The sequence below is a fragment of the Nyctereutes procyonoides genome, unplaced genomic scaffold, assembly GCF_905146905.1.
Source record: "Nyctereutes procyonoides isolate TBG_1078 unplaced genomic scaffold, NYPRO_anot_genome, whole genome shotgun sequence".
Lineage (NCBI taxonomy): Eukaryota > Metazoa > Chordata > Mammalia > Carnivora > Canidae > Nyctereutes > Nyctereutes procyonoides.
In genome coordinates this window covers 13,886,688-13,905,679 of record NW_026575120.1, presented here as the reverse complement: position 1 = coordinate 13,905,679, position 18,992 = coordinate 13,886,688, and the positions used below count along the sequence as shown (strand labels likewise).

The 18,992-nt window shown below is 40.7% G+C and overlaps 1 protein-coding gene across 1 annotated transcript; it reads right to left on the bottom strand.

Moving 5' to 3' along the window:
* Window positions 1-5: 5 nt before the first annotated feature.
* On the bottom strand, window positions 6-18,942 carry PLPBP (pyridoxal phosphate binding protein). Its single transcript, XM_055334875.1, has 8 exons — window positions 18,785-18,942; window positions 16,517-16,624; window positions 16,405-16,440; window positions 15,503-15,578; window positions 4,884-5,018; window positions 3,000-3,142; window positions 2,442-2,540; window positions 6-1,325 (listed from the first exon to the last, which is right to left on the bottom strand). Exons 1-8 carry the CDS (start codon window positions 18,881-18,883, stop codon window positions 1,194-1,196), a joined length of 828 nt encoding a protein of 275 aa, XP_055190850.1. The 5' UTR covers window positions 18,884-18,942; the 3' UTR covers window positions 6-1,193.
* Between the last annotated feature and the right edge of the window lie 50 nt (window positions 18,943-18,992).

The window sequence follows — 18,992 nt, the reverse complement described above, 5'->3', positions numbered from 1 at the left end:
GATGGTATAATTCAAATTCACATTTTTATTTAATATACTCTGGAACATCATGTTAGAGTTCTGACTGAAACAGTTATCATAATGGTTTTAAGTTTTACAAAATTACATTCAGCAGCAGCAGGTTCTGAAAGTTGTTTCATGAAATTAAAGACTGGGGCTTAAATAAATAAGGAAAAAGACATCTAGGAACTAAACAACAGACTGAAGTCATCTGTTATGAATCTGAGGATTGTGCTTTCTGGTTTTCGAATATCTTGCTACTTTATTAACAATCAAGAAGTTACAAAATTTTGGCTTATCAATGTAGCAGGGGAGGGGAGGTTATAGATGTGCCTGGGGAATGGTCGCAGGGACGGGAACCTCAAAGCCAGGCCTTGTCGAAACTGCAAACCTGAACTAGCCTTGAAGCAATTTCTGGGGAGCTAGGAGATTCACTGGTCTTTGATGAGAAATCACCATTAAAAAGATTATGGTGAAATCACAGCCTTGACTTCCTGTCACTGAGAAAAAGCTCAGAGCCCTGTCTCTTCAGGAGGATGTGAGAAAGGCCCAAGCCCATTTATGTTACCCCTGTGATTTTCAGGATCAACACCACAAGGTGGCCAATGCCATAAACTCTTACCCGCAATGATTTGGGTTTGGAGGGGTACCTGTACTGTCATTCCAGAGTAGAGACAATATTTGCTGGTGGGGAGGGGTGGGGGGTGGTGGAACTGGGGCCAGCAATCACTTCGCTCCACAGCAACAAAGACAATTACTCAGGAGGGGTTTGTAGGAGAAAATTTTCTATTAAGGGGGATGACAAATGCGAATCCCTCTCACTTTGGTGATTACAGGCATCAGTGGCCACATTTTAATCTGGGAAAAGCATTCATGGGTTGGTTGGTGTTCCTGGGCAGGATTCAAAACTGAACTCGATGCCTGGCTACTGATTTGGTATCTGTTCTGTGGAAATGTCAGGATTTCTCAAATCCAATCCAAAACTACTATCTGCAGTGAGCTTGTTATGCCAGATCCTAAGTACAGATGGTTCCTGTCAATACACACAGTCATCAGCATGCTCTCTCCAGGTTACAAGGAGAGTGTTGCTGTGCTGTAACACAGGGAACATCAAAATGGAATTCCAGGTGAGTGCATAGTTAGTCTTCCTGGACGGGCCCACGGGATGGGAGCCACAGCTGTTTGTGTTGGGCTCAGTGTGCCTGCGCCACTTCCACTGGGGTCTTCAGGTCTGCAGGGGACTTGTCTAAGGGAGGTTTCTTGGAGTAATCTCGCTCTCCAAAAATGGTGCTTCCTACTCTGACATTCGTAGATCCTACTTCAATCTGTGGGAAAGAAGAGAAAGCATCAAGGCCTGAGTTTAAAATAATGCAGCCAACGCTGAAGCTGTGCCTCTCATTCTTCCATGAAAAACGATAACGGAGCAGAAGAGGGTCACGGGGCAGTGGTTAACCTTGGGGTCATCCTACGTCTTGGGGTGTGTTTGAAAAATAAGCATTTCCTTGGCTGTCACCGTGATTAGGGAATATGAATGCCATTTAGTTGGGGCCGGGGATATTAGATGTCACACTGCATCTTACAGCCCACACCCCTTTCTAATGTTCCAGGGTTAGGCAGGTGAAAAAACCTCTTGATTGTTTGAGCATGGGATCTAATTCCATTTTACTTATAAACACAAAGTATTTTTGCACTGTTCTCATATACATGATTTCCCAAGAATGCAACTACTGGATACACAGAGTGAAGTTTATACTTTCTTTTAGCACTTATCAAGTTATTTACTAGTCCTGAAAAACATATATTTGAGGTGCCAAAGCAGCATGCCTTTATCAGTATATAGTTATAGCCATTGCACTCATAGTGAAGCTACCCATAAGATTAACTTCAGACTTCGTCATTATGACACTCACATATCCACGCCCAAACATTACACAGTGCATTGCCTTTTCAAAAAATTATAGTTAAGGGCCGCCTCGCTGGCCTAGTGGATAGAGCATGTGACTCTTGATCTTGGGGTCATGAGGTCAAGCCCCACGGTGGGTGTAAAGATTACTTAAAAATAGATAAACTTAAAAATATTATAATTTAATCCCCCTCTTTCTTTTTAGGTAATCTCTACACCCACCATGGGGCTTGATGTCCCGACCCTGAGATCGAGAATCACATGCTCTACTGAGCAGGCCAGCCAGGCACCCCTTCTTATTTCTTTAGAATCCACTTATAGAATGATACTGAGTTTTAAAAAGTTATGTGTCAGGCTATAATTTCCACACATTTCATTTCAGAAAAGCAGGGGGTGGGGGATGTTGGAACAGTTGACAGCAACAGCCCTATTGCTATGATGAGGTGTTTCAAAGGTTTTTTTGGTAAAACCCACTTTCTGCTGTGGCCTTTGGGACCCTCCCCTCGAGGCAAATAAAGGCACCTGGGAGGACACTTACTGCATGCTGGAAGTCCATGGACATGCCCATGCTCAGCTCCACCTGCTCAGGAGGGACACTCAGCTTTTTACACAGCTCCTCTCGGAGGGAGAGTAACACCTGACAGACAAGCGTGACATTTATTTTATTCCTGCCTTCTCTAAGGATCTTTAAAGTGGCTGAATCTGAACATCTCTGCCGAAGGTTACTGATTCCTCATTGGTTTCAAGGCCTGCCAAAGTTTCCAGAAGTTATCCAAAGAGTTTTTGAGTACATGATTCTACTTTAAAAAAAAAAAAAATCAAAAATGATCAGCCGATGGAAATGAAGAAAAGAACTCATTTTCTCTGAAGATTGTGTTTTAACCAGGTTCAAGTGGGGCTGAGAAAGGTCTGTAGGGTTCTGGAAATCTATTTTCTCCTTTCCTTATGAGAAGAGTTCAGAAGAGGGTTATAACCCCAGACAGGCAATATCTGGGGTGTCTCTGAAGTTTATTACAACAGCCAGTCCTGCAAAAGCATTTCGCTAAGATGCTTCCTTAGCGCATGAGCAATCCCTCCCATCCTCGGACCCCAGTACCTGGAAGTCCGGATTTGGTCCTTGACTGAGATCATGTCCAAAGCTTCCTATGGTCATCAGCCCCACAAATTCCAGGCTGGGGCACTTGGCATTTATATGTTCCACCATGGATACTGTCTCTGAAGGCAGAAGGCCATGTTTACCTTCACAAAAAGGAACAGAAGACACTTGTACCAAACTGTTTGACCTGGCCAGAGGAAGGCTTCACTTTCGTCCCATCCTGATAACAAAGGAGGTGACTTTCGGGCAAGAGATAGGTTTTTGGAAAAAAACATATCAAGTCCTACAGAGTAACTTTATTTTTGAAGTCTTTGTCTATGTTGCTTCCCTTCTAGTCAGGTTCTAAGTAATGATCATCTGAATCTCAGTGATCTGAGCTGAGAACAGCTGGAACAGAGGGAAAAGAAAAAAGCATTGCTTTTTCTTGGGACCCCAAGAAGACTCATGTAGCCAAAATGCCAGATTCACTGGAGGATTCTTTTCCTAGCTCTGATTTCATTATTTTATTACAACTGTAAATGTTTTATTTTTTATTTTTTAAGATTTAATTTATTTATTCATGAGAGACATAGAGAGAGAGAGGCAGAGACACAAGCAGAGGGAGAAATAGGCTCTATGCAGGGAGCCTGATGTGGGTCTCAATCCTGGCACGCCAGGATCACACCCTGGGCTGAAGGCAGGCACTAAACCGCTGAGCCACCCAGGGATCCCCACTGTAAATGTTTTAAAATGAAGCATATATCACACAGTTTTCACTATGCATTTGCAAAATGTAATGGAACTTGCTAATTAATAACTGGAGGAGGAATTTGCAGCAAATGATGTTATTGTTATACAGTTATAAGGAATATTGATATTCTCTTTCCCTCATTTTTCAAATGGAGAGGCTATGAACATCCACTTTAATCTTTAATTATAGTAGATTACAGCTAATTATCAAGAAATGATGTCACAGACTTGACCTGGAACCAATTTCAGATGTACCTATGCTGACAACATAATATATAATCTAGGTGCATGTAGAAACAATGATAATTGTTAAAATTTACAGAACACTTATATGTCAGGCACATGTGCCAAGTCCTAACAGCTTTTCACTTAATACAATAACCATGAGGTAAGTACTCTCTCCATTCTAAAGATGAGGAAACTGAGGCACAAAGAGGCTCAGTACCTTGTCCAAGGTCACACCACTAGAAACTGCGCAACTGGTATTTGAACCCAGGAAGCCTGGCCTGAGGGCCTATCTGGAAAACAGTGTGCACCATGTTCCTTCATGTTACAGTATGGTGAATACTGGTGCTCTGCTGGTCGTAAGCGAATGATTGACCTGTAAATACTCTTAACAAGTGCTAGCAAGTAAGCTGTGCAGGGTTCTCTGCCAACAGCTCTACCCACATTACCACTTTCAATCCTCCTGACACCCTCTAACGTAGGCACTGTTATGACTATCACTGTCCGCCAAGGAAACTGAGGTAGAGAGAGGTTAGGTAACTTGCCCAAGGTTACAATGCTGGAAAGTGCTGGAGCTCAAACCCGAGGTCTGATTTCAACACCTGAGTATTACATGTGTAACTCTGCCATCTCTTTTAGGAGTGATGGACTTTTGGGAATTTTCAGATCTAAGTCACAGTCCCCTTCCTGGCTCGTCCTTTTCTGGGCCACCAAAAAATTAAGAATTAAGAAACCACGATATATGAAAGAATTATATGTGGACTGGCTTAGATGTCACTGTGCCATCTAGATTTTACAGGAAACGGTTTTCTTAAAGGCCTGTGATTTCCTTCTAGAACCTTAGCTATCACATACTCAGGCTTGTCATTCTTTCTGACCTTCAACCATCCTACGGGAAGAAAAATCTACAGTTCAGGTCTGCTCACTTACTCTGCTCTCCACTGGTGTTAACCTGGACCATAACCTTTAACCTTTCGGGAGAACCTTTTTTCTGCCACGAACTGTTCACTTTGTCTGCCAACTTCACAGAATCCACTGTTTCCAGCATGAAGAGATTGGGGACGGCTGTAATGAAAAAGAGGCAAGGTAATTCTTCACTCACCCTACTAGCAGCAAGAAACACACAACCAGTCTTTGACTTGGTGGCTGGGAGAACAATTTCCCAGAAAAAGAACAAGACAGTTAAGTCTCAGTCCTGCTGAGACTTATTTATGTGACAGTTTCACTAGATGTCGGTTCCAATGTGGGCCCGCTGCTGTCTCATCAGAAAGGACCAACTGGGGAGACAGAGGCTGACATATTGCAACCAGGCGGCATACGCACCCCTGGGCTTCAAAAGGCTGGTAATTGTGGAGATTCCTAAGAACATGCTTGATGGGACCAAATCTCAGTTCACACTGTGAGAGCCGGGGCAAGTGACAAAAAAGGAAGGATAACCAGTGGAGGCCAAAGTGCTTCCCTGGCATGATAATGCCATGTTCTGAAACCGTGGAATGGGGGTGCTCTTATTCAATAAGGACATTGGAATGACCCAAACACTGACAGCTACGGGAGCCGCTGATGTCAGCGAAACCATCTCCTTTTCCAAAGATGCATGTGACATGAAGTGTGTCTTGCTTGAGATACATGATAATGAAGACAGAAGCGGCAACATCAGCAGCCTGCTCTGATCACTGAGATGCCCCAGGTAATTTGCTAACCCCTGTACATATATTATTGCTTTTTAATCTTTACCATGGTTCATGAAGCACTATTTTTACCTCCATCTTACCAATGGGGAAACTGAGGCTCAGGAAGGCTAAAGTTTATTCAAGTTTACAAAACTAACAGATATTAGAGCTGTGATTTAAACAATGGTAAACTGACTCCATATTTTTAAAAATATTTTATTTATTTATTTGGCAGGGGGCGGGGGTTGGAGGGAGAGGGAAAGCAGACTTCCCATTGAGCAGGGAGTCTGACCCAGGGGCTTCATCCCAGGATCCTGAGATCATGACCTGAGCTGTTTAAATAATTGAGCCACCCACGTGTTCCATGACTCATATTCTTAATGCTGAATTTGAGCTCAGACTACTTCACTTAAAAAAAAAAATGTATTTAAAAGAGACAAGAGTAGATGTGCTTAGTGTAAAAAAAAAAAAAAGCAACATGCAATAAAAACTCAAAGCCTCTGACCCTAGAAACTCCCACTATTACTGTTGGGATGAGGATTTTTCCAGATCTATTTTAGTGTATTTCCACCCAATCAAATACACACACATCCCAGATATATAATTTCCTGGTAATTTTTGAAATAACATACAAATTGGATCATACTAAATTTTTTCCCCCTAAGTATCTTATTAAGATCTTAGATCTACATCCAACGTGGGGCTTGAACTTTTATAACCCTGAGATCAAGAGTCGTGTGCTCCTACTGACTGAGCCAGCCCTGCTCACAGTAAATGTTTTATAGGTTGCTTGCTTCCAGTTAGCAATACATGTTGGAGATTTTTTTTTTACATCAGTACCATAAATCCACTGGTACTTCAACAACTGCAACATTCCACAGAATAGATGATCACAATTTACTTACCATTGTTCTTATTAACAGACATTTTTTCTTTTTTACTACAAAACCAAAGCTTACACATAGATCTCTGTGCACATATACAAGTTGCTATAGGACAGCAAGAACTGAAATGATTATAGAGGAAGTACAATTAAAACTGTGTTAGATACTAGAAATCCAAAAACGCCCTATCACTTTAGAATCTTCCTGGCAAAATGTGGAGTGCTCATTTACTCATGCTCTCAAAACACTGGATATTAGCAGCCTTTTAATTTTTTGCAAACCTGTTTGGTGAAAAGTAGAATTTATTATTGTATTTTGCATTTCTTTTATTAAAGGTAAGCATTTTTCATTTGATTACTGGCTGTATATTTTATCCTTATAAATGGTCTATTCTTAGTTTTTCCCTATGTTTTTCTTATAGATTAAAAAATACATATGGTTCTTTATGCATTATGGACATTCTTCCCCCTTTTTTTTTTTTTTTTAAATTTTTATTTATTTATGATAGTCACACAGTGAGAGAGAGAGAGGCAGAGACACAGGCAGAGGGAGAAGCAGGTTCCATGCACCGGGAGCCTGACGTGGGATTCGATCCCGGGTCTCCAGGATCGTGCCCTGGGCCAAAGGCAAGCGCCAAACCGCTGCGCCACCCAGGGATCCCCATTCTTCCCCTTTTAAAAAGTATTAACTACCAATCTGTGCTTCTCTTTTGCTATGACTTATAGAAAGCTTTAATTTTTGTAAGCAAATGTGCTAATTGTTTCTTTTATGGCTTCCAGATTTTATTTAGAAAGGCCTTTCATCAGTCTGAAAAAATAAACATATTTTTCTATATTTTCTTCTAATACTTTTATAGTTTTGATATTCAAGTTAAGATTCTTTAATTTAGCTAGAATTTACACTGAGGAAGGGATTCTAATTTAATTATTTTTTTTTAAAGATTTTATTTATTTATTCATGATAGACACATACACAGAGAGAGAGAGAGAGAGGCAGAGACACAGGCAGAGGGAGAAGCAGGCTCCATGCAGGAGCCCGACGTGGGACTTGATCCCAGGTCTCCAGGATCACGCCCTGGGCCAAAGGCAGGGGCTAAACCACTGAGCCACCCAGGGATCCCTTAATTATTTCTTTAATAAAAAGCTGATTGTCTTGTTGCCATTTATTAAGTATATATAGGCTTCCTACTTCCCCCATATCTGATATGAAACAGCTTTTATTTTATTTCATTTAAAAAATTTTATCTATCTATTCATGGGAGACACACAGAGAGAGGCAGAGATCTAGGCAGAGGGAGAAGCAGGTTCCATGAAGGGAGCACAACAGGGGACTTGATCCCAGGACTCCATGATCATGCCCTGAGCCAAAGGCAGATGCTCAACCATTGAGCCACCCAGGTGTCCCTTGAAACAGCTAATAATAATAATGTAGTAGACTTCTGCTTCCCGACAAATTCAGGGGTCAGATTTACCCTACCTGAACAACCAAATGGATAAAATACATGAAACCATGGTTTACAAGAAATGGGTATGGAAGACAGTGACCTCTGAGGGATGAGAAACAAATAAAGTGAGCCCAATTGCCCCAGGTTACTGCCTAGAGTTTTTAGAATGTGGCGCAGGGAAGGGGAGCACAGGAAGAGCATGGACCCTGAGTTGAGGACATGACTGAGAATCTGGAAAGTAGCTAGAGTTCACAGGGCAGAATTTAGGAGAAGAGACAGCTGCACACAGAGAGATCACTGGTGATTTGTGAAGGGCTCCCCTCCAGAACTCAGCTGGGTATGGATCAGCACGTGCATGTGAGGAAATCAGCCATGGCTGAGTATAGAAATATTTGAAAGGATTAGAAGAAACAGTGCTGGGGATCCCTGGGTGGCTCAGCAGTTTAGTGCCTGCCTTTGGCCCAGGGTGTGATCTTGGAGTCCCGGGATCGAGTCCCTGTAATGGAGCCTGCTTCTTCTCCCTCTGCCTGTGTCTCTGCCTCTTTCTCTCTCTCTCTCTCTCTGTGTGTCTCTCATGAATAAACAAAATCTTAAAAAAAAGAAAAAAAGAAGAAACAGTGCCTGATGTTCATGGAGGGCATGGACTAGTGCTGATTCCCACCAGACAGGCTGGAATACTCAAGATTCATGGGGTACTGGGGCTAGAGTATACAGAGGGTCTTGTCTCAGTAATGGGGAACTATTAACCCTAGACTGAGCTCTGTTGCAGTCACACCAACTAATCTTAAAAGCAAGACCTAAAAAGATCACACTGTTCCCAATAACTGTGTTCCAAACAAAGCTCAAAAATGTTTATAGGAATATGAAAATGACCAGCTCCCAACAAGAAAATTCACAATGTTTGGCTGTCCAAAAAAAAAAAAAAAAAAAAAAAAGAGAGATCAGGCAAAGAAGCAGGAAAATACGATACATAATGATGGTTAAACTACTCCAGACTGTCAAAAATAATAGAATCAGTAGATAGCACATTAAAAGTTATAGCTATCCATATATTAAAAATTATTAAAAATTATAGAGAGAAATAGAGGATATAAAAAAAGACTCAAACTAAACTTCTAAGTATGAAAACTATAACATAGTAGGAGATGAAACATCCACTGATGGGATTAATGGCAAATTAGATAATGCTAAAGAAAAGCTTAGTTACCTTGAAGAAATTGCCCAAAGTTAAACACAGAGAGGGGAAAATAAATCATAAAAATTAAAAGAGCATCAGTGGGCTGTGGAATCATCTCAAGCAGATTAATACGTAACTGGAGTCCCCAAAGGAGAAGAGAAGCGGGGGGCAGAAAATATATGTGAAGAAACAATAGTTGAAAAAATTCTAAACTTGATTAGAACTGCAAATACCAGATCCAAGAAGTTCAATGAACCCCCAAGTACAAGAAACGTGAAAAAAATTATGCCAAGGCACATCATAATTAAATCACTCAAAACCAGTGATAATGAGAAAAATCTTAAGTAGCAAGAGAAAAAAAAAAACCCCATGATATATACAGAGAAACAAAGATAGAATGACAGCATATTTCTCACTGGAAACAGTGTTAAGTGAAGACAGTGGAGCAATATTTTTAAAGTACTGAAAGACAAAACTGTCACGGTAGAATTCTATAGTCGGTAAAAATATCTCTAAAAAATAAGGTGAAGGTGCAAAAAAAGTTCAATGAAAAAGAATAATGAAGTTGCATCTCCCTCTTCCTTAGGCTACACATAAAAATTAACTCAGACCCAAAGGTGAGATTTAATACTCTAAAACTCTTACAAAAAACAGGAGTAAATATTTGTGACCTTGGGGACATCTGGCTGGTTCAGTCAGTAGAGCATCTGACTCTTGATCTCAAGGTTGTGAGTTCAAGCCCCACATTGGGCACAGAGATTACTTAAAAAAAATTCTTTGTGACCTTGGATTTCTTAGCTATAGCACCAAAAGCATATGCCACAAAAGAAAGAAGAGATAAATTGGAGTACATTAAAATGAAAAATTTCTGAGCCATAAACGATACCATGGAGAAAGTAAACAGATAACCCACAGAATGGGAGAAAATATTTGCAAATCATATACGTCATAAAGGACTGGTACCTAGGCTATATAGAGAACTTTTACAATTAAACAATAAAAAGGCTCAATTAAAAGCACACACAAAATATTTGAATAGACATTTCTCCAAAGATGTACAAATGGCCAATAAACACATGAAAAGATGCTTAACTTCATTTGTCATTAGGGAAATGCAAATCAAACCACAATTTCACATATTTTTATTACTCCACTTTATCTTCTTTGTTGACTTATTAGCTCTAACTCCATTGTGTCATTTTTTTTTCATTGTGTCATTTTATTGGTTGCTTTATTCTATTTAATTTTTTAAAGTAAGCTCTATGCCCAATATAGGCCTTGAACTCATGACCCTAAGATCAAGTGGTATGCTCTACTGACTGAGTCAGCCAGGTTAGCTTATCGGTTGCTTTATTTTTTTATTTTTTTAATTTTATTTTATTGGTTGCTTTAAAGCTGAACTCATACACAGTCTACTTAAAATGGTGTCATTCTTCTTCATATGTAGCTTAAGAACCTTATAATAGCATACTTCTGTTTCTTACTTTCCATTTTGTATGCCATTGTTTCAATGCATTTTACTTTTTCATATGCTATAAACCCTATAATACATTATTATTTTTGTTTATAAAACATATTATACTAATAAAACAAGAGAGAACAATTAGTGAAACTAAAACTAGTTCTTTGAAAAGACTGATAAAATTGATAAACCTTCAGCCAGATGGATTAGGGAAAAAAGAGAAGAAGCAAATTACCAACATCAGGAATGAGTTGACATCACTACAGATTCTACAGATATTAAAAGGATAAGAAAGGGATATTACAAACAACTGAAGGCTCATAAATTCATTGCTTTAGATGAATTGGGCAAACTCCTGCAAAACATAAAGTAACAAAGCTCATCCAAGAAAAAACACATTATGTAAATAATCTATCAATAAAATTTAAATTATAGTTAAAAACCTTCCTACAAAGCAATTCCAGGCCTCAGTGGTAAATTCTACCATGCAGTTAAGGAAGAGAATACCAATTCCACATAAATTCTTTCAAAAGGCTGAAGAGTTGGGAATACTTTCCAGTTCATTCTATGAGGCCAGCATTATACTGTTATGAAACCTAAAAAAAAGATATTACTTTCACAAGAAAGTGAAAGACCAATGTCCCTTATGAATGTAGATGCAAACATTCTAAGCAAAACTTGACAAATCAAATGCAACATTATAGTAAAAGGATACTACTGCCTGACCAAATGAGTTTGGCAAGGTTTAACATTTGAAACTCAATAAATGTAATTCAACATGTTAATAAACTGAAAAAGAAAAACTGTAGGATTATTTTAATGTATACAGCAAAAGCATTTGACAAAATCTAACACTGATTCTTGATTTATCAAACTCGGTTGATCCTCAGCAAACTAGTACAGAAGGGAAATTCCTCCTTCTGATAAAGGACACCAAGAAAAACATGCATGCACACTCTTAGCAATTCTATTCAATATTGTATTGGAGGTATTAGCTAGTATAATAAGGCAAGAAAAAGAAAAAGAAATAAAAGGCATCCAGATTGGAAAGGAAGAAGTGAATTGTTCACAGGTAACATAATTGTCTATGTAGAAAATTATATGAAATCTGCAAAAAAAAAAAAACCCTCTAAACTACTGGAATAAGTAGAACTTAAAAAACTAACAAGAAACTACTAGAATAAACTAGCATGAGTTTATTTTATTTTATTTTTTTTTAATTTTTATTTATGATAGTCACATAGGGAGAGAGAGGCAGAGGGAGAAGCAGGCTCCATGCACCGGGAGCCCGACGTGGGATTTGATCCAGGGTCTCCAGGATCACGCCCTGGGCCAAAGGCAGGCGCCAAACCGCTGCGCCACCCAGGGATCCCTAGCATGAGTTTAATAAAGTTGCAGGATAGATGAATATACAAAATATACAAAAAACATACAAAAATCAACTATTATATATTAGTAACAATCAGAAATTGAAGTAACAGCTCAATAATAGTATCAGCAGATAGCATCAACATAAGAAAAAGTTAGATATAAATCAGACAAAAGATGAGGAAATCCTGCACAATGAAAACTACAAAATATTACTGTGAGAAATTAAAGAAGACCTAAATAAATACTAAACTATACCTTATTAATGCGTTGGGAGATTTAGTATTTTTACTATGCCAATGTTCTCCAAATTGATCTACAGTTTCAATATAATTCTAATCAAATACCTAGCAGGACTTTTGTTTTGTTTTGGTAGAAACTGATAAATTGGTTTATATGGAAATGCAGAGGATCTAGAATAGCCAAAAGGACTTTGAAAAAGAAGAACAAAGTTGGGGACTAACACTACTGATTTTTTTTTTTTTAAGATTTAATTTATTTATTCATGAGAGACACACACACAGAGAGAGAGGCAGAGACACAGGCAGAAGGAGAAGCAGGCTCCACGCAAGGAGCCCGATGCAGGACTCGATCCCGGGTCTCCAGGACTACGCCCTGGGCTAAAGGCAGCACTAAACCGCTGAGCCACCCGGGCTGCCCCAACACTACTGATTTTTAAGAATTATTATAAAGTAATCAAAATAGCATGCTACTAGTATAAAAGATAAACAGAACAGTGGATCAAGTAAATAGTCTTGAAATAAACCCATGGATAACTGATTTTTGATAAAGGTACAGTGGAATGCAATGGAGAAAGGATAGACTGTCCAACAAGTAGTATTGGAACAATGAGATATTAAAGAACAAAAACAACTTAGAATCATACCTTGAACCATATACAAAAATTAACTCAGAGTGAATAATATATGCCTAATATAAGACCAAACACTATAAAAAATTGCTAGGAGAAAAATCTGTGTCACTTGAACCATAGGGAAATATGTTTTAGACACAACATAGAAAGCATAGTCTATGAAAATCTAAATTGATAAATTGGACTGCATCAAATTAAAAACTTCTGCTCTTCAAAAGACACTGTTAAGAAAATGAAAAGATAAGCAATAGAGTGGCAGAAATTGCAAAGCATGTATCTGATAAAGAACTAGTATCCAGAATATATAAAGAATTCTCTCTGAAAGGTAAAAAAATCCAATTAGAAAACGGGCAAAAGACTTTGATAGAGGCTTTACTGAAGAAGGTGAACAGATGCAAACACGTGAAAAGATGTTCCACATCATTAGTCATTAGGGAAATGCAAGGACAGCAGCACATACCTACTAGAATGGCTAAAATTAAAAGATTGACCATGTTAAGTGTGGACAAGGATGTGGAGAAACTTGAACACTGCTGGTGGGAATGTACAATGGCACAACCACTTTAGATGACAGCCTGGCAGTTTCTTCAAAAGTTAAACATACATGATGGGTATAGGGCTTCAGTTCTGAGAGAGGAAGAGTTCTAGAAGATATAGTAGTGATGGTTGCAAACAATGTGAATGTACTTGATGCCACTGAACTGTATACTTAAAAATAGTTAAGATGCTAAACTTTGTGTTATGTATATTTTATCAGAATTATAAAAAATGTTAAACATATATTTATCATGTGACTCAACCATCCTACTCCTAGGTATTTATTCCAAGAGGTAAGAAAAAGTCCAGAAGTGCCTGGATGTCTCAGTCGGCTAGCTCAGGTCATGATCTCACAGTCGTGAGATCAAGCCTTGCACCAGGCTCCAAGATCAAAGTGGAGTCTGCTTGTCCCTCTCCCTCTGTTCTCCTGGCTTCTCCCACCCCAGCATGCATGCTCTCTCTCAAATTAATAAATTAATAAAAATCTTAAAAGAAAAAGTCCATATAAAGATGTTCATGACAATTTTTCCCCCTTACCTCCATAACAATTTTGTCATAGACCCAAATTAGAAGCAACTCAAATGTCCATCAACAGGTGAGTAAACAAAAAGGAATGAACTACTGATACATAAATCAGTATTATGAACCTTAAAATAATTATGCTGAGTGGAAGAAGTCAGACAGATAAAAGTACATATTTTATGATTCCATTTATATAAAACTCTTAAGGTAAACTAATCTTTTTTTCCCCCCTATTTAAAAAAGATTTTATTTATTTATTTGAGAGAGCGAGAGAGCAGGAGCAGGGGGAGAGGCAGGGGAGACATGAGGAGAGGCAGAAGCAGACTCCCTGCTAAGCAGGGAACCCGATATGAGGCTCGATCCCAGGATCCTGGTATCATGACTTGAGCTGAAGGCAGATGCTCAACTGACAGAGCCACTCAGGTGCCCCACAAGGTAAACTAATCTACAGTGATAGAAAGCAAGTTAAGTAGTGCTGAAGGAGGGATGGGGGTGGCGGAGGGGAAGCAGGAAGGAGGGGTTACAAAGAGTATAAGGAAACTTTTGGGGGTGATGAATGTTACTACTTTGCTGTGATGGTTTCACAAGTACAACCATATGTTGAAACTAATCAAATTGTGCACTTCAAGTATATATAATTTACGTTAGGTCAATTATACTTCAAAAAAGCTGCCTATAGGGGATCCCTGGGTGGCGCAGCAGTTTAGCGCCTGCCTTTGGCCCAGGGCACGATCCTGGAGACCCCGGATCGAATCCCATGTTGGGCTCCCGGTGCATGGAGCCTGCTTCTCCCTCTGCCTGTGTCTCTGCCTCTCTCTCTCTCTCTGTGTGACTATCATAAAAAAAAAAAAAAGCTGCCTATAAACCACCAGGTTATTTTAATTTTGCACGTTGAGAGTAATAAGTATTTGGTTCCTCAAACAGACCTCCGCATGCCATTGTCATACAGTTAAGTCTTTCTGTAGTTAATATTTAATTTTACTTTGCTGTATTATATTTCACTGTATATTGTATTTTATTATTATGTACTGTATTTGTTTTATTGTATATTTTATTTACTATAGCCTTACATTTATTCATTTTTTAAAAAACTATTTATTTATTTATTTATTTATGAGAAAGAGTACAAGCAAGGGGAGTAGCAGAGGGAGAGGGAGAAGCAGACTCCCTACTGAACAGGGAGCCCAACATGGGGCTCGATCCCAGGACCTTAGATCATGACCTGAGTTGAAGGCAGATGCTTAACCAACTGAGCCACCCAGGCACTTTACATTTAAAGGGAAAAGGACAAAAATGTCTCCCTGGCCAACTGAAAAATCTTATGAGCTACAATTCCTTATAATTCATTTGAAAGACTACCATATGATATCTAGCATCTTCAAGTAGGGTAGGTTTCCAAGTATAAACAACCCAGTCAATGGTGAATTCATTCTGTTGTTGGTATGAGGCTTTTACTTTATACTAAGAATTAAAATTTATTTTCCCCCAAAACTCCAGAACACAAAAGGTGAATTAGGACTATTCTAAAACCTGTTCTCTTTTCCATAGAGAGTAGTATAAGTAATATAATGATAAAGAGATTTTGTCTTCATATTTAGAAATTTATCTTACCCATCAATTTGTTGACATTTTGTTTCTGTAGGTGGCCAATGAAGTGCCATTTGATCTCAGGACACGAAGACAGAATCTGAAGAGAAAAAGGTAACCATGTTTGACTTAGAATTTATGAAGGCCTTGCTGGCTCAAATACCTTACACACACCCTTCTGACTGTTCATGTCTATGCAGAAACCACTACCACCATCTTTAGCCAGGCTCTTAAGTGAGAAAAACCTATGGCTTCTACTCTGTTTCTCTTCCTTGTTCCCATCACTTCTCTCCATCTTTTAGATATCATCCATTAAAGATGAACTGATTATGGGGCATCTAGCTGGCTCAACTGGTAAAGCACATGACTCTCGATTTCAGGGTGGTGAGTTCAAGCCACACACTGGGTGTGGAGCCTACTTTAAAAGAAAAAAAAAAAAAGGATGAACTGATTAAAGTGTTCAAATCTCAAAAGGATCCAGGATTACAGCAAGCTCCTAAATCACCACATCCAAAAAGCTGTAAAGGAGAAAACTACAGTCTTAGTTTTTTTTTTTTTTAAGATTTTTAAAATTTTATTTATTCATGACAGAGAGAGGAGAGAGAGAGAGAGAGGCGCAGAGACGAACACAGGCAGAAGGAGAAGCAGGCTCTATGCAGGGAGCCCGATGTGGGACTCGATCCCAGGTCTCTAGGATCGCACCCCGGGCTAAAGGCGGTGCTAAATCACTGGGCCACCGGGAACTGCCCGTCTTAGTTTTAATAGAGAAAGAAAATCTAGCTGTGCAATATTTGGAGCTCAAGGTGAATGTGGACATTTCTACCTCCAGTTCACCCTGCTGTAAAACTCAACGACCAAAGTGGGTGTGACTTTCAACTGAAGGCCTAAGATTAAGTACAAACTCAAGAATTCAGATATCTACTTACTTTAGGATTTGATGCTTTTTCTAGCAGTTCTTGAACCTAAAGGGTAAAAACAGAAGGAATCAGAAGTCTGGCCATCATGACTTTTCCAAAGGCAGACTGGAAAAAGGCTTACATAGTTCTCCCCAAAAGTGCGCTGGCCATGACAGTAGGCTTCAATCACCATTTCCACAGGTTTGGTTTTGCTGACTGCTACTAGCCGGGGCTGGACGGCTGGAAGATCCTGCCAAGAGGGAAAGAGCCAAATGAGTGAACATTTAGGAATATTATTCCAGTAAGTTCTATAAGATGGATCTCATAGACTCAATCAGCACAGGTCTTCACTTGACATTGGGTAAGCTCCATTATTCCAATATTGGAGAGAGACCAGTATCAAATAATGTTGATCGGATGCCTTTCAAATGCATAGCATCCAAATTTAGTGTGTTAGCTACTTTAATGTCTAATCTCTCTCAGGTAGGTAAGTAAAAGCAGTACTTCCTTAAAATGTGGTCTTTGACCAACTGCATCAGCATCATCTGGGTACCACTCCAGACTTACTGAATCTGAATATCTGGTGTTGGGAGTCTGAGAATCTGCTTTTTAAACAAACTCTCCAGATGATGCTCTTGCATACCATGGTTGGAGGTTTAAGAAGCACTTCAAGAAGGGAAGGCACTACTCTCTGACTAGAGGAGATGCCACTTCTGGCTTCCAAAACCCCAAGGTTAAGTTTTGGAAACCTATCCTGGTCCTGGCATAGTGATTAATATTGCCCCCCACTCTCAAAAGTGGTCTGTGTAGGGCAGCTATGTAATTTACTGTTCATTCTAATCAAGAACGAGTAGCAGAACTGAGGCAGGGACATCAAAAACTCTGGACTCAGGATTAGACCAATATGATGACCCCCCCACCCCCCCCGGGGTTTACAACAATTACATAAAAAGCAGAGCTTCTCTGCATTCTGCTTCAACCTAATCTATACAGAGGCATTAAGAAATCCACCTATCCTCATGCAGCTCGGTTTTCATGTATGCCATCACCCTCTGCTATTTTTACAGACCACTGTATTTTCTTTTCTTTTTTTCCAAAGATCTCTCTTATTGCCTGTGTATAAAACGAAGCAGAGACTCATTTTTTTTGAGAGGGCAGCAATGATACACTCATGGTGATTCCGCAGACATGAATGAAGGACACCAGACACAGTGGGTCCTTCCTTCATGTGGATTACTTTACTGCTTAGAAAGACCCACAAGTAAACAGGCTTAAAACAGGCATAACTTCATGTCTCTGAACACCACATGGAAGAAACCCTGAATGCCCTTTTCTTATATGATTGTGGTGGCTAATTTTATGAGAATCACTGTATTTTCAAAGGCCCTGAGGACTCAGAGCTATTAGCAAGACGTTTCCTCTTCCTTCTCAGGGATGCATCACCAGCCTTTATGAGACCATGTCATAATTTCTACCACCGTGTTGATGAATTGATGATTCCCAGAGAACACTGAACAGGCAACCCACCTGCCTGAGGAGCTTTGCTGGGAGAACCTCCCTGAGTGATGTTTGTCAGGGAAATCCCTAGCTTCTCTTGGAGAATCCCTGAGAATCATAGAACATTAAGGCCAGCAGTGAGCTTAAAGCAGTCGGAGCTTATTTTACTGCCTATGGCAGATGAGACAACTCAGGGCCAGAGTCGTTAAGTGACTTAATTCAAGATAACATCTAGTTCGTAGCCAAGCAAAGACTCTACTAATAAAGGTGTTCCGCCCCAGGAAAGCATTCTAAGTTCTGACAGTCCGAGTTTGACCTTTTTGTTCAGTTGTGTCTCGCTCCACACCACTGAGCTTAAACCTACAGTGAGAGGAGTAAACACTGGCCCTCGGTCTAATGAAATTTCAAGAGGAGATAAGGGGAGGAAAAGCGTTCCTGCAAACCGCTTGGGATGGGATGTCAGCTCGCCCCTGCGAGGGAGCACTGCCAAACGTGCCGGTGCAGCGCTGTCTCCAGAGCGCGGCCAATCCGCCTCCGCTTTCCGCTGCGAGCATCTGCTAGCTGTCAGGCGCTGCCCACACGTGATCCCGGGGGACCTGGCCTCCTGTGGGTGTCCCTTGGTGGATGGGGCACAGGGCCGCGCGGCGGCCGTCTGCTAAGGCTGCGGAGCCCGCCACGCGAGGGGCGGGCAACGGTCGCGATGCCGGGGGCCGGCCACTTCCTCGGGTGGTGGGTACCTTCAGCTCCAACCGAGCCAACCTCCAGAAACCCCTCGCTGGCCTTCTGGGGGCTCCGCCACCTGCGCCGCCGTCCCAGCGGGAGACCCGCTCTGCGTCACCGTGACGACCCACTCCTACGCAGGGGCCTCCCTCCTCAAAGCGGCCGCCCAGCGTCCCCGCGCCTCCATTCTCACCCGCGGCCGCCGCGCCACCGCCTGCTGCACGCGCTCGTTCACTGCCCGCAGTGCGAACCCGACTCCCAGCTCCGCCGACATGCTGCCAGCCCTCCACATCCCCCGGGACCGACCCGCGCGGGGACCCCCGCACCCCCAGGCCGAGACCGCCTTCCGGTCCCGCCCCGCTCACGTCTCGTGGGGCCCAATCGCCGTTCACCAGCCAGTC